At 39.5% G+C, this 15,470-nt stretch overlaps 1 protein-coding gene across 17 annotated transcripts in view; it reads left to right on the top strand.

Moving 5' to 3' along the window:
- Positions 1-15,470, top strand: part of nebl (nebulette) — a 186,106-nt gene that overhangs the window by 128,187 nt on the left and 42,449 nt on the right. For 9 of the 17 annotated variants that reach the window (XM_049566096.1, XM_049566094.1, XM_049566093.1 and 6 more), the window contains 11 exons: positions 2,495-2,605; positions 2,827-2,937; positions 3,028-3,135; positions 6,191-6,301; positions 6,809-6,919; positions 8,161-8,271; positions 8,559-8,669; positions 9,513-9,623; positions 9,708-9,818; positions 9,924-10,031; positions 14,268-14,378. The exons of 3 other annotated variants lie outside the window; for them this stretch is intronic. In XM_049566096.1, coding sequence (XP_049422053.1) covers positions 2,495-2,605; positions 2,827-2,937; positions 3,028-3,135; positions 6,191-6,301; positions 6,809-6,919; positions 8,161-8,271; positions 8,559-8,669; positions 9,513-9,623; positions 9,708-9,818; positions 9,924-10,031; positions 14,268-14,378 — 1,215 coding nt within the window. Of the gene's footprint in view, positions 1-2,494; positions 2,632-2,826; positions 2,938-3,027; positions 3,136-6,190; positions 6,302-6,808; positions 6,920-8,160; positions 8,272-8,558; positions 8,670-9,512; positions 9,624-9,707; positions 9,819-9,923; positions 10,032-14,267; positions 14,379-15,470 lie in introns of those variants that run through there. 5 more of the 17 variants (XM_049566099.1, XM_049566098.1, XM_049566095.1 and 2 more) reach the window with 4 other exon arrangements.

Genomic DNA, 15,470 nt, shown 5'->3' with positions numbered 1-15,470 from the left:
ATGACTTGTATCCCAAACAAACACAATTTGAAACTGTTCGTGGGCAACTGTGCACTCAATGGGTATGCACTAGTAATACTTAATATTACAAATGTACATTTAACTTTGTTACACATATTACCGCTGTATAATTGACCCTGTTACATGATGTCCATGCCTTGCATGTAATAAAACCCTCTCCATACATGAATTGATCATGTGACAGTAGAATCATAGGCACAGACATTTAAAAGGCCCCCCAACTCCCCATACATACATACAAGAGAAATCCTCAAAGAATCAAGCATCATTTGCAAACATTTTGCATCTCTTTGTGGTCCTTTTGTGACTCTTTGGGTCGTTTTATGTCTCTTGGCTTCTATTTGTGGTTTTTCTTCATTTTGCTTCTTTTTGTGGTTCTTTTATCATCTTTGTTTTCATTTTGCACCTCTTTCTACTTGTTTTGCACCTCTTTTTAGTAATTTTGTATCTCTGAGGTGGCTTTGTCATTTTTGCATACTTTCTTCCTTTTGTGGGCATTTTGTGCCTCTCTTAAGTTGATTTGCGCCACTACTGTTTAATACCAACTGGTCAAAAATCCACCCAGTCTTTTTTTCTTTTTTAAGACAGACAGTCCCCATCTTAATTGGCCATCTTTAGCCCTGACAGGCTGTTGCCATTTAAAGTGAGTTTACTCAACAATAGGGCTCACTCTAAATAATGGTTGGTTTTGCAGAACACCAGTTTCAAGTTGCCCTATGCACAGGCCCTATCCAGATCAGTCAAATGTGGCATGCCGATTCTAGTAGCAGACACCAACTGACCGCTGTAGCAGGGCCCATGATTGGCACCTGATTGTCAGCACCTGGGGGTACCAGAAGCTCAAAACAAGAGCCAATAGCAACAGCAATAAAAGGCTGTTTGGCATTGGCAGAGAAGATTTGACAAATTTTTCATGGGTGCAACCCACATACTCAGCTCTGCTGCTCATCCCACAAATGCATGTTCCTTACAAATATGGCATCACCTAAAAGGAAAATAAACAGGCTTTCCAACGGCATGAGATTTATTGCCAAAAAGCATCAACACAAAGATCAACAAAGAAATAATCTACCAAACACAAATTTCCTTACTTTTTGTGCATAGTTTACATTTTGCACCTCCTTTTTTGTGGCCATTTTATGCCTCTTTTCAGTCATAGTCATTTTACGCCTCATTTTAGTCACTTGCATTTGTGGTTGTTTTTCTTCTTTTGTGGTTATTTTGAGCCTCTTTGTAGTAATTTTGCATCTCTCTTTGGTGGTTTTGCTTTGTGATCAATTTGCACCTCTTCAGTTTAGGCCTTTTTCTGGTCATTTTGCACCTCTTTTTAGTCATTTTATGCCACATCATTTGGGCTTTTTTTTAGTCATTTTGCATCTCCTTGGGGTCTTTTTTCTCTCTCTCTCTCTCTCTATGTGATGGTTTTCCATCTCTTTGTGGTCATGTTGCATGGTTTTTTAATTTTATATGTCTTTTTTAGTCATTTTGGATCTCCTTATTGTCAGTTTGCAGCCGTCTATGTGGTGGTTTTGCATGTTGTGGTTATGTTGCCTCTTTTTGTGGTTGGTGTTCTTCTCTTCACTTATTTATTCCCTCTTTTTAGTAATTTTGCATCTTCTTTTGGTGCAATTCCTTGTGGTTGTTTTGGGCTTCTTTTTTAGTTGCTTTGCATTTCTGTGTGGGCTAGGAGCCCCTTGAATTATTCAGTCCCCTATGAACCATTTAGTAATAAACCAATCTCTCCACTACATGCCTGAACTCCACTCTTTCTGAATCTAAACCTGATTTCCAACTGATCATTAAACGTAAACGCAATACCTGACCCCAGCCAGCCAAGCATTATTGGTAAAGACCAATAATGTCCTCACTATACACAAATTTATATCTTAATATATCTTTCAGGGCGGCACGGTGGTGTAGTGGTTAGCACTGTCGCATCACAGCAAAGGGGGTCCCTAGTTCGAACCCCGAAGGGAGTTTGCATGTTCTCCCTGTGTCTGCGTGGGTTTTCCCCAGCTTCCTCCCACTCTGGCTTCCTCCCACAGTCCAAAGACACGCAAGTTAATTGGTGACTCTAAATTGTCCGTAGGTGTGAATGTGAGTGTGAATGGTTGTTTGTCTCTATGTGTCAGCCCTGCGATAGTCTTGCAACCTGTCCAGGGTGTACCCTGCCTCTCGCCCAATGTCAGCTGGGATAGGCTCCAGCCCCCCCGCGACCCTCAAGAGGATAAGCAGCTACAGAAATGAATGAATATACATTTTAGGACCTTACAAACGTAATATTGTCAGAAAAATGAGGGAATACATACTGAGGAGTTATGGGTTAAAAGACTAAAGTAGATTTCTTTGCATCTCTGTATTTTTTTGCAGATTTTGAGTTAAGTAGATCCCAATTATTTTACACCTCAGACTTTTCCTACCATCATTCACTTCTAAATATTTGACCTTCAAAAAGCCACTGTCATCCCTGCAGGTGAAGTACAAAGAGGACGGGCAGAAGGAGCAGTCATCCACTCTGTACTCCAGCCTTCCTCAAACTCTCCAAACTGAGCTGGCCAAGGAGGTGACGGAGCTCCAGAGCCAGGTGACAAACACCTGACTTCAGCAGCTGTGTGTTTGTTAAGACTCTGGTCTGAATCAGCACATGTGACCTTAAATTTATATTTTAGCCATAAAAATAAGAAAAAGCAGTGTCATTGAGTGAAGTCACAACTTCAGAATAACTTCCAAAATTGCAGCCTAGAGCAGAACCTATTTACATGCATTGTTTGCAGTCACTCAAAATATGTTTGTTCTGTGATTCAGGTGAAATACAAGGAGGGACATAAGAAGGAAGCATCCTCTTCACTCTACCACCTCCTTCCAGAGACAGCAGAGATGTATTTTGCCAAACAGATGTCAGAGATCCAGAGCGAGGTGCAATGATGTGATCACATACGCAAATCTTTGTCTTTAAGTGCACTTTTCTCTCTGTTTACATTGTTTGGTTATTTTTCTCTTCTTTAGACAAAATACAAGAAGGACAAAGAGGATCTGCCCAACACTTTGTTCTCTCTGCTGCCTGAGACTCTGGAGACTCAGTTTGTCAAAGAGATGGCTGAAACACACAGCGAGGTAACAACTCTTAAATGACCACTTTAAAGCTTTGATATGGCAGGTTATAATGTTTCCTCTCCTTTAGGCCACATTTCTTTGTTTTAAGTAAAGATATATGATGACAACCCAGTCGCCAGACAAAATGTAATTTGTACGTCATCATCTGGCAGATATGTTGAAACTTTACATTACAGCAATGCTTTGATTAATGTGTAGTTAGATTTAGGTATATAAACCACTTGGTTATGGTTTGGAAAAAAATCATGTTTTGGCGGCACAGTCCCCTCTGGAAATGCAGAGATGACTCACTGAAAACCAACACTATGCGCAGCTAAAACACAGCGATGGGCTGCTACAAACCCCGATGTTTGGGGACTAAAAACCTGCTGGAGCTAAATCACAGCCCCTTTTGCTGTTGGTCTCAAACAGTGGTCTGCAGCTCGGCAGGCATCATTTACAATCCCCGCCACTTCCAGATGTCAAAGTCAGCTCACACACTATGTCACTTTAGAAATGTTGATATGATACATATGAAACCTGCAAATGTAACATTGGTAGTTTGCAGAAACCTGCAACAACAACATTTTCTCCTGGCGCCTTGGCTGACGATGATGGCAGAAGCAAGTGATTGGATGATGAACAGGTGTTGATTTATTGGACTGCTCTGCAGAGCTTTTATTGAACACAAGAAAACTTTTGTCAGACCTCTCTGTCGTCTTTAATTCCCAAGGACAGACTTTACTGTCTGACAGAAGTGCATTTTAATAATTTCTCTTTTTTGTAGTTGCAACAATTTAAACATATTCTATGAAAAAAAGGAGCAGACGAGAACCAAGTAGGGGGATATATTTCATACTCTTCCTCTGTCTCATCTGTCTTACCCTCTGTGTTGATGTCCATATTGTCCAGACATTATTTCAGTTTTTTTTTCCCAAAGAGACACAGCAGTGTTAAGATCAAATTCAGGCTTTAGTTGGTAAATGTATTAAGCCATGTGAGGGTTCAATGTTAATACTTCTTTTCACTTTGCCAGGTTGGGCAAGTGGGTCAGAAACCTACATGCCTGAAGTCAATACTACTTGCCCCTATACAGATTTTATTTATTAGTGGTTATCAAATAACAAAGAATTAAGTTAATTGTCATGAAACTGACCCCATTGTATTTGTTGTGCTCTCAAACTTCTGGCAAACTGTATAATACATAGTTGGAGTTTCATCCACATGCTCTAACACCACCCAGCTAAACTCCTGTTTCCAGGATAATTAAAATGTTCGCTTGTGCCTCAATTCATAAACTTTGCCAATATTTTCTTGCGGGTGCCTGATTGGTACTGTGCATGTGCACCTCTCAACAGAGATGACAAGGAAGCAAGATTGCTCACTCCTTTCTCCTACTCCTACTTTCATCATCAGCTCCAGACTGTTGTTTCTTTTTAAACACTGGCCTGATTGGGCAACTAAGTTCCTAGATATACCAGCCCTACGTAGCATTTTACTTGCCCCCGGGCAATCAAGTAATCCTCATTGTTAAGCTCTGCAGTTGAGGGGGCTGCTGCATTATAATCCTCATCCAACTGCAGCTGTAGTTTCTTTTGCTGTACCAATTTTTAATGTCCATAAAAACAAGTTATAGCTCTGTTATTATAGTTCTAGTGAGTCACATCAAAAGGTGAAACAGCGAACCACATGTTAACAACATGTTCTCATCCCAAATCGTCACATATCGCCGTTTTGTCTGTGGACTTTCACGTCTACATATTATGTGCTAAGTATCTTGCGTCTGTTGTTGACCTTCCGGTACACTGCAACCAACGGTGGGACATCAATAAAAGCACATGATTAGGTTTAAAAAAAAACCCTCTGCATTCATATGGGAGGTAAATACCCGCCTCTTGGGTGAAAGTGCAGGGTTTGTGGGACCCATCCACCGTCCCTCCCGCCCGCTGTATAGGACTCTCCAGCTCATTATATCACGTCCTTACCAGCAGGGTTTCAAACTGATGCCACCCAGCTATGTATCATACCGCCATGCTGTCTGGCCAACTGGCAGCTTATAATAACACCATGAAAAGTTCTGTGAAACTGACGCTGCATTGGTGTCTGACGCCAAAATCACTGACAAAGTGGCAGATGACTTCAGAATGAGAACAGGCTGCTATTAAAACCAAAAAACTATTGGAAGACATTTGGGACATTATCAGTGGTAAAAACATACAAAAATATTGTTACTGTCCTTTAATAGTAGCTGTCACAGTATATCTCTGCAGTCTCCATGTGTGACTGTGTGTTAAATGTGTTGCTGTTGAAATAATCTCGCAGTGTGTCAGATGTTTAAAGTGCAGAGGCGGACAGCTTGGAGATAAGGAGGTCTGGATTTAACTCTGCTGCAGCCTCTCAAACTGTTTTTCTTAGATTTTGTTCTGAACATGTTAAAAGAAATAAAAAAAAATATGAGTAAGCAAACAAAACAAGAATACCCAGCAAATATATAAAGTCTCAATGGCCACCATAATTGAGTATTTCATGTCCTAAAAGGAAAAGGTGGGAGTGAATACTAATCAAGTCCTACCCCCTTTTTCTATTTTATCAATAAACTTGATGTTAAACAGGAATATTCCAACTTTCTATCCCAGAGTTCACCACACACGCTTCAATCAAATCAATCAAATGAAAAGGAAACATTCAAAGCAAACCAAGAACAAATAAATCAGATTAAATCAAACAACACAATTAAAAATAAGAAACATATAACTCACCTAATGAACACACAATTATAACATTTGAATAGAGTTGTAACAGCTCACTAACAGTCACCTCTCAGCAATAAGAACGTCTTCCATTTGCCCTATATTTAAACAGGTCCACTGTTTTAGATCAAACAGGGCTTAAAGCTAAAATCATCAGTTGGTTGACAGTTGATAATCCAGCCGATGATGTCACAGAATGGTTGCTGTATCAACCACCAATAGGATGCATGTCTGATAACGGTGGTCAAAAGAAGATAGTTGTGCACTTTTAGCTGTGGTAAAGAATTTTGTGTGTGTGTGTGTGTGTGTGTGTGTGTGTTTGTCAGGTGAAGTACAAGCAGGCTGGGAAGGAGCAGGCGCAGTTGTCTCTGTACTCCAAACTGCCCGAAACTCTGGAGACTAAACACGCCAAAGAAGTGACTGAACTACAGAGTGAAGTGAGTGTCTCTCTTCCTTCAGCTTTCTTGTCTCTTTCAATTCAAATATGCTTTATTGACATTAACAAAGCATGTTAACAAAACTTGTTCTCACTTTTTGGTTGCTTAAAGGGTCATGTAACATTTTTTCTCATACCTACAGCTTTAACATGACATGCAGATAGTTTTTGTCAGCAGTGTGCAGAATACTGAAAATTTGTACTCAAGCAATACATGCATCTCTGCATCTGCAGCATAGGTGCTCCTCATGTGTCTGTTTTATAGGGAGTACATGTACATGTGTGATTTTTTCACAAATTAAATCATCACAGATCACAAAGCTGAACAAATAAAACCAAAACTATCTGCATGGCATGGCACTAATAGAGGGACATATGCATACACATTTGTGAAGACCCGCTCCTTTAATCCTGAACTGGTTGCGTACAACTAATACTGGTTTTACTTGAGATGAATTTCCTTCAGTGGTTTGTCTACTTTAACTTTGAGTCTCTGTTTTTCCTACAGAAAAAGTACAAAGATGAGGGGAGGAAGGAGATGACGTCGTCTCTGTACTCTCAGCTCCCTGAAACCTCAGAGACTCAGTTCGCCCGAGAGATGACTGAGATACAGAGTGAGGTACAGCACACACGCAATAGTCATGGGTGAAAATCAATTAAATTCTTTATGATCAATTTGTTTAAGTGTATGCACTGGGTCAACCTGTCCAACATCCGAGTGGTCATGAATCTCCAACCTTCTCCAGTCGCTGATATTGTAGGGTACTGCTCACACTGCCGATGGTGCATTCATGTGCTCCTCTGTCGCTCTTCCAGCTCTGGTGTGTTTGTGAGCTTTAAGTTGTGATGTGGAAACAAGACGTGTTGTACTTTATTGCTCAGAGTGTTTAAACAACACATCGATAACAAAGAGCCACGAAAATAGATCCAGATACATACAGTATGTGTGTATATATATATATATATATATATATATATATATATATATATATATATATATATATATATATATACATATAATATTACATCATGTGTTGAATGCATACTCTTATCCTGATGGCCATTAGCAGATGGAAGCATGTACAGTAATTGAATGCTTTTCAAAGTATGTAATATTCATTCATTGTGCAAAATAAGAAAAAGCATGTTGGCTGATTCAGATGACGTCTGAATATTATCATGCATCCCTACTGCATGCCCTTGGGTCCCAGCAATACATCGCCAAGTGTGAAGTAGATTGGATGAACAGTTCCTGGGGTATAGTACACAGAAAGAGATTCTTTATAGTTAGATCTAACTGAATACATGATACCCGACTGTTTCTGAGAAATTACTTGTAGTTTGATTTGAGGATTTGATGGAAAGAACAGAAAAATCTTTCACAAAAGCTGCATTTCATTTTAATTCAGTTTTCAGCCTGTAAAATACACAAACAGTGAGATGTGTGGATCAAATCAAAACATTTACAGGAACTGGATGGAAGTGTTTTTCTGGTACTTTAGCTTCTGTGTGCAGTTTGAGCTCTGAGATTGTTTCTGTTGTCAGAACAGTTTTCGAAGCACATGCATTACAAACTCTTGAAGATAAAATCTCTTCACAGTCCCAAAGTCCAGCAGAGGAAAAAGAGCTCAGTGAGCTTTACATCATTTATACCTCTATAAAACTAAAACCTTCCTCCAATTTGTAAGTTAAGCTCAAAGAAAAAAGAGAAAAACGTTGGAAATAAGACTAAAAGGGAAGTGTTTGTCGTGTTTGGAGAGATTCTGATTCTAGTCATCTTGACTTGTACTATGCTTTTGTTGATACATTAGCTACAAAAACAGTCCTCCTGAAGATGTCTTGTCGTGTTGCTGTGTCTAGAACAAGTATAAGGAGAGTGGGAAGAAGAGCCAGACTGTCAGTGTGTACTCCCAGCTTCCAGAGACCAATGAGATCCAGTTTGCCAAAGCTGTTTCTGAAATACAAAGTGAGGTACGGCCTGATCGTTCATTTAATAACCACAGTTTGTTGTTATGATCAAAGCTATTATCACATGTTGAATCTGAAGTACTTTTCAGTGGTTTCCTGTAAGCAGGAAAGTCATGGATAAATATTCTGTTCTCATTTTATTTTGGACTAAAACAAACTGATGCAGTGAACGTTTGAAAGAGACTGTAGAACACATGGAATGTAACTTTTCAGCTGCAGCCACAGTTTTTGCATTAGGTGAAAATGTTTCCTACTGTATGTATGTACTGTTGTTTCGTCTTATTTTCTAGACCAAATATAAAGAAGCTGGGAGGAAAGACGCGTCCAGCTCTCTGTACTCGAAGCTGCCTGAGACTCTGGACACTCTGCATGCTAAAGAGGTTTCACAGCTGCAGAGTCAGGTGTGTACGGTATCCAGGCCTGCAGTCATACCTCTGCTGGAGGTGACACAGGGAGCATTTGCTGTCACTATATTTTACTTTCTTTCCACTGGAAACTTCAACCAGGGTCCAATGGGAGTAGACCAATTGCTGTGTCCAGTGAGCTGCACAAACCACCTATTTTGTTTCTTTGTTGGGTGAAAAGGGATTGTTTATCTTCAGTCTTCTCTAGAAAGGCAGATAACAGCTGAGACTTGAGATTTTCTGTCCAGCTGCAATTTTTTATTTTTTTTCGGTATCGTAGATAAGCAAATGTACACGGTACGATAACTATCCATTTTAACATTACGGTATACCTTGAAACCAGTATAACGTTGAAACCCTACTTCACACCTTCAAACATGATTTGTTGTCTGATTCAACAAGAAATTACCAAAATACTTTGGATATTTCTTTCCTGTCTCTTTTCTCTCTCTGTCTTGTGTGTTCTTCAGTGGTATAGTGCTGTACAGTATGATATATTCGGTAACAAACACATAAAACAGACAGAACAGAACAGAACATGGTGATGATAAAAAAAATAGATAAAACAACAACATACAATTATAGAAAGAGGAAACCCCCAATATTCTAAAGTTGATAAATAAAAAGCCAAGATAAAAACATTTGTAAAAAATTAAAAATGGGGAAAAAAATTCCGGGCAGAAAGAACTGTATTAAGAGAGCAAGTGAGAGAGAGAAAGTTTTTAATGTAATTGGACTTTCTCTTTAATATGATTACATTTTACACAATGTCTCAACGTTTTTTTGGAATTGGAGTTGTTATTCTTTCTGTCTTGGCTGTGTTCTGCCATCTTTGTGCAGGTGAAATATAAACAGGACAGTAGAAAGGAGGTGAGTGGGTCTCTGTACCACCAGCTGCCTGAAACCACAGAGACACAACTGGCTAAAGAGCTGAAAGACATTTACAGCGAGGTGAGGAATACACTGACGGATAAGTGTGAACAGCATCTGTGTGATAAGTTTGGTGAAGTAAGCTCTGTGTGCTCTTTTTCTCAGGTGAAGTATAAAGAAGAGGGGAAGAAGGAGATCAGTAAAAACTTGTACTCGCTTCTCCCTGAGACAGCTGAGACCTTCTTCGCCAAGCAGATGTCAGAGATACAGAGTGAGGTGAGGACCCTGAATTTCACACCATAACTCAGCAGTTCAAAAAGGGAACAATGCATGCTGTAGTATGTGTTTTTATCAGCCTTTTTTTCTTTTGTTGTTTTCTAGACAAAATACAAGAAGGACAAAGAGGATCTGCCCAACACTTTGTTCTCTCTGCTGCCTGAAACGCTGGAGACTCAGTTTGTTAAAGAGATGGCTGAGACACACAGCGAGGTGAGACACTTTTATTGATCATGTTGTGAGGACATGAATCTGTTCGACGGGGACTCGCCTCTCACTATGGGACAAATAGCTGGTTCCTATAAATAATACCAATAAATTATGAGGCTGGCAATATTCTGTAGTTTTCCCCTTGTCAATTAATCTCACATACAGACTCAAACCAGCAGTGAATGTATCTACTAACAGGTTTTGTGTGTATCAGTAGTCTAATTTATCATCTTCCTCCCTTGTTGTCCCATTGTGAATAATTTAAATTTCATTGTGAATTAGATTAGATTAGATTAGATTAGAAGTTGAGTATCACTGCCCTACACCCTTGCCCTCCCCAGTTTACTCCATTTCTGCTTTCACGTGGAGGGTCTGCCACGTTGAGTGCTGTCCCAAACCAACTAGTGAGAAGTCTAAGTAGGTTAAAAAACCTACTTTAAGTTACAAACTTAAATTGCTTAACCTAAGACAGACATTAAATATTGTCGAACAGATGTTAACATTTTAAAAGTTATATTGTATTAAAGGGAAATTTCGGTTTATTTCAACCCGTCTCCTATCGTCCTAAATTTGTTTCAAGTGACTAGTGACATAAAAATAATAGTTAGCATGTTAGCCGTTAGCCTAGATAGAGCTGGGCGCATAGTAGCGTCAGACCTGTTAAAACGTAAGTGAACGGGCAACCTTCAAGTGCAAAGTTAGTCCACTAAACAAGCTTTTTTTCCACAAAGACCGCCTCATATCGTTAGGATAAATGTCAGAGAACATATAGAAAACGACATGTAAACGTGTTGTCTTACCTTACCGGTGTGCTGCCATGTTTGTTTATCCCTCTAGCTCTGCTTTCCAAAGCGCGACCGAAATATATCTCGCAAGCTCTAGATAAAGCCCAGCTGGATACTACTCCAGGTGGAGGTGTCTCGTCCTCGGTCACATCCAGACCTTGAAAATAAGGCTGCAACCAGTCCCATTCCTTGCAACAGAGGCATTCCTCTTCTGTGGGCACTGGGGCACAGCATTCACAGGTACACCACCAATCTCAAGAGCTACGCAGCCTTGCAGCTGCCATTCCTCCTCTCTCGTCCTCTACCTGTTGCGCCTCTCTCTCTCCTCCAAAGACAACACGTTTACATGTCGTTTTCTATATGTTCTCTGACATTTATCCTAACGATATGAGGCGGTCTTTGTGGAAAAAAGCTTGTTTAGTGGACTAACTTTGCACTTGAAGGTTGCCCTTTCACTTACGTTTTAACAGGTCTGACGCTACTATGCGCCCAGCTCTATCTAGGCTAACGGCTAACATGCTAACTATTATTTCTATGTCACTAGTCACTTCAAACAAATTTAGGACGATAGGAGACAGGTTGAAATAAACCGAAATTTCCCTTTAAGGATCAAATATACCCTTTGCTAGTCTATAGAAAACAGTTATTGATGTGATTGCAAAGTGTTGTATATTTACAGGAACTGTAAAGTAAGTAGCTTATAAACATTAGAGTGAAAAATGAGAAGATGTTTTCCAAACAAAATGTTTTTTTCTATTATTAATTTATTGATTTATCAAGTTATTTATTTGTTTCAATGACAAAAGAATAATATCCAAAATTTTGGTAAACAGCAGCACATACAGATCAAATATAAGTGATACAAATACATATAAAGAACATAAAATGGGATGTTTAAAAAAAGGTTACGACAGTTCTGTTTCCCCCACAAAGAGGAAAGTTTGTCCCAAAGCCTGCTGTTGTGTTTATCCCCTACACCTAAACAAAGGGTGCTTTATTCAGCTGTTTAGCTGACTACAGAGTTACACTCTGTGTGAGGGGGCTTCGATTTGGGAAAGGTCTGAAGTCTTTAAGAGGCAGACTAACACATTGTCAGTCTCGTTGTTGTCTTGTGATTTGTTAACTGTAGGAAAATTTAGAATAACACCTTTGAAGTCTTCAGAGAAAGTTTGTATGTCAGCGTAGTGTGCTAAGAAACAAAATCGTGTGTGTGCTCCATCTCAGACACTCCAACATGTCAGCACATTCCAGATAAACTGACCACTGTCTTCTATTCTGGTCTTCTTATCAGAAACACATTCAGAGCTGCTGGATACCTCTCTCTATCACACTCTTCTTCCTCCTCTTATGCTGCTAAAGGTCAACTCAAGCTCATGGATGATTAAGAGAACTGGATACAGAGTTGAACGTGGGGCTCAATCATTTCTGTAAAAGTTGCTCAGTGGCTGATGGAGCTAAAAAAGTTTGACATCTCGGGTGTAAAATTACAACACTTTGTCACCCCCAACTCATCACATATCGCTGTTTGGTCAGTTGACTTTCAGGTCTAGGTATCACACTCTAGGTATCCTAAGTGTTGTTGATGTTCTGGGACACCGTGTCAATTTACACTTGCTACCTGCATTGTGTCTTTTCAAAACACACATCTGTTTTCACAGGAAAAACTACAGTTAGTGCTCATTTCAAGCATTCAGTCGTTTTAAAAACACAAACTAGAATGATAGTAAACACCCTGTATTTATCTTTATTACCTCTTGCATCATAAGCACGTGGTTAGGTTTAGAAAAAAAAAATCATGGCTCAACATTCATACAGGAAGTGAACATCAGCCTCCTGAGTGAAAGTCCGGTTTTGGACTCCTCCACCACCCCTCCTGCCTGCCCTATAGTGACTTTTCAGCTCCTTAAATTATTTTGTTATCCAGCAGCATTTTAAAATGATGCCATCCGGCAGCATTAAACACTGATGCCACCCAGGGGGCATATCATACCGCCACAAAATGGTGCATTTTTTATTGGTGTCCGACACTGAAATCAGTAATCAAGCAGCGGTGTTTGACGACTTCAGAATGAGAACGGGTTGAAAAATATCCAGATGTTCTGCATCATTGGACCCGTAGACCAAGCGCACTTTTTAGCTGTTAACTGCCAGTTTAGCTGTCTGCTAGCTTGAATGGGGATGAAATGATTTAATCATGCAGCTCTTCTCAACTTTCAAAATGTTATCAGACTGAATGGATCAAATCCTGATGGACTCAAAAAAAGTCTTTTTGGGCCCAAAGGCATTACGTGGTGGATCCAGAAGTTGTACTTAAACTGTTTGGCCACTACGATAAATTGACTTCAAAGTCCAGAGCACTTCCTGGGGCCTGCTCCATCTGCAAGTTTTTCATATGGAAACACCCACTCATCTGTGAGCAAAAAGCAGTGAGGTGGGCTAGAATGAAAGGGATAGTTTGGATCTTTTGATGTGGGGTTGTTTGAGGTACTTCTCTATAGTCAGTATATTACCTATAGTAGAGCCAGTCAGTTGGCATGCCCCAAGTTTGGAGAAGCAGACAGGAGTACCGACACAGAAGCTGAGCAATGTACTGCTGTGTATGAGGGCTGCAGCCAAGCGTATATTAGCCACCTAAAAAATCCATATTAGTTTAAGTAAACACTATATTTGTATTATAACTGTATTATGACTGCTTTACCTTACCGTCTGACAGCCCTTTCCAATGAGGAACTGAAGCCGCTTTTCAAAGCCACCAGACTCCGCTGACAAAAACAGTATTTTTTTCTCGCAGAACAGCTACAGGGCTACTGCTGCCTTGATCAGTTAGCTTGTTAGTGTTATTGTGTGACTTTAGAATCCAAAGTAATGTGGAGTCCACAGCAGCACATTGTTTAGCTTCCATGCTGGTTAGTGGGTTATAGAAATTAAGCTAACATGGAACATTGATAACACAGAATTTCCAAAGAACACTTGACTCAGTCATAAAGAGGCACATTAAGCAGGCTGGGGGTTGTATGTTGCAACGCCATCATGCAAAAACCTTTGTCAGGTCATGTGGGAAAACATTTTTAGAAGGGCTTTGAAAAAATAGCATTTTGACTCTGAAACACAAAAAATAATGAACCCGCCCTTTAAACAGATTCAGAGTGATTCGATTCTCTTTTGACCAGCTCCGTTTTCTCAACAAAAATGAGAAATGCATCAGCTTTGCTTGATCTCTACTCTGGAGTCTCTTCTCCTTCAGCTCGTGTTTTTTGACAACTGCAGACAAAAACAGCGACAATATGAATCTTTTCAAAGCAAGTGGAACTGAAAGCTTTTCATGACAATTAAACAATCCTCAATAAAAACCAGCAATGTCAGCCACAACAAAAAAGGGGCATGTATTAAAAATTTATAATGTGGTATCGGTCATGTAAAACAAACACTTATCTGACCTGTTTTTTCTCGGCAGGTCAAATACAAGGAAGCAGGGAAGAAAGAAGCCAGCAGCTCACTGTACCACCGGCTGCCTGAGACTCTGGAGACGCAGCATGTTAAAGAGGTTACTGAGCTGCAGAGTGAGGTACACACATCTATTATTCACATTCACTCATGCACATGCTCAGTTTGGGTGAAATGAAACAGTCGGCGATTGTCTGTCCTGATGTTGTTTCATGTTAAACAGAGATGTGAGACGTGGAGGAAACCTTTCGCCCTGCCTGCACTCTGCACTCTGCACTCTGCACATTCACTGTTACTGATGCACGGACAGAGAGAAGCTCAAATGTTATTCTTGAAAGAATTAATGAATGAATAATATGTTGTTCTTTGAAGACACTTCACTTAAAGCCGTGCATGTCTGCAATGCTGTTTGTAGTCGGTACAGTGGCAGCATTATCTCACTAAGTATTCAAATATTCAGCGGAAAAACAGCAATCAGTCTTAGGAAGTACTCAGATCCTTTGCTGCAGTAAAAGTACTAATACCACACTGTGAAAATACTCCACTACAAGTTACAGTCCTGCATTCAAACCCTTACTGACATAAAAATATCTATCATTAAAATGCACCTGAAGTACTTATAGTAAAAGTATGTGCAGTAAAATGTGTTCCCTTGAACTCCTTTATATACTGTTGGGTAGTTCAGTCTACATCAATGCATCATATTCTACAAGACTGTGGTATCTTTTTGTCGCGTGGCTGTCCTGTGAGAACCGTGCATCTCTAAAGTCAGAAAAACAGCCCTGTTATCAGCTTTGTGATTGTGCATTTGCCAGCTTCACATCCCTTAAACTGTATTTCCTCTTATTATTTACCTTGTGTGTCCAACACTCAAAATAACCCTAGTACATGTCATTCACAGTAGATGAAGATAAAAACAGAAAACTTTTTTAATTTAGATAAATTATCAATATGATTTTATTAATTAATAATTGATATGAACCTTTTTATTGAGTAGTTTTCTGTTGGTTGAAAAGAAACCCTGTAGGATGATGCTAATTATGTTTGATATAGTTTTTGCTCCTTAAAATGAACAAATCGGTAGAACGAAAGTGATAAGTATAATGCATTCACTTTTCTGAATGCACAAGATTATCATCACTAAAATTTAAAAAAGAAAAAGAGTAGTTTTGTTCTAAAGTGAATGCATTATGCTTATGTACAAGAGACAATG

This window comes from Epinephelus fuscoguttatus, linkage group LG21, assembly GCF_011397635.1.
Source record: "Epinephelus fuscoguttatus linkage group LG21, E.fuscoguttatus.final_Chr_v1".
Lineage (NCBI taxonomy): Eukaryota > Metazoa > Chordata > Actinopteri > Perciformes > Serranidae > Epinephelus > Epinephelus fuscoguttatus.
Note: the sequence above shows the minus strand (reverse complement) of the source record. Positions and strands in the feature narration are given on the sequence as shown.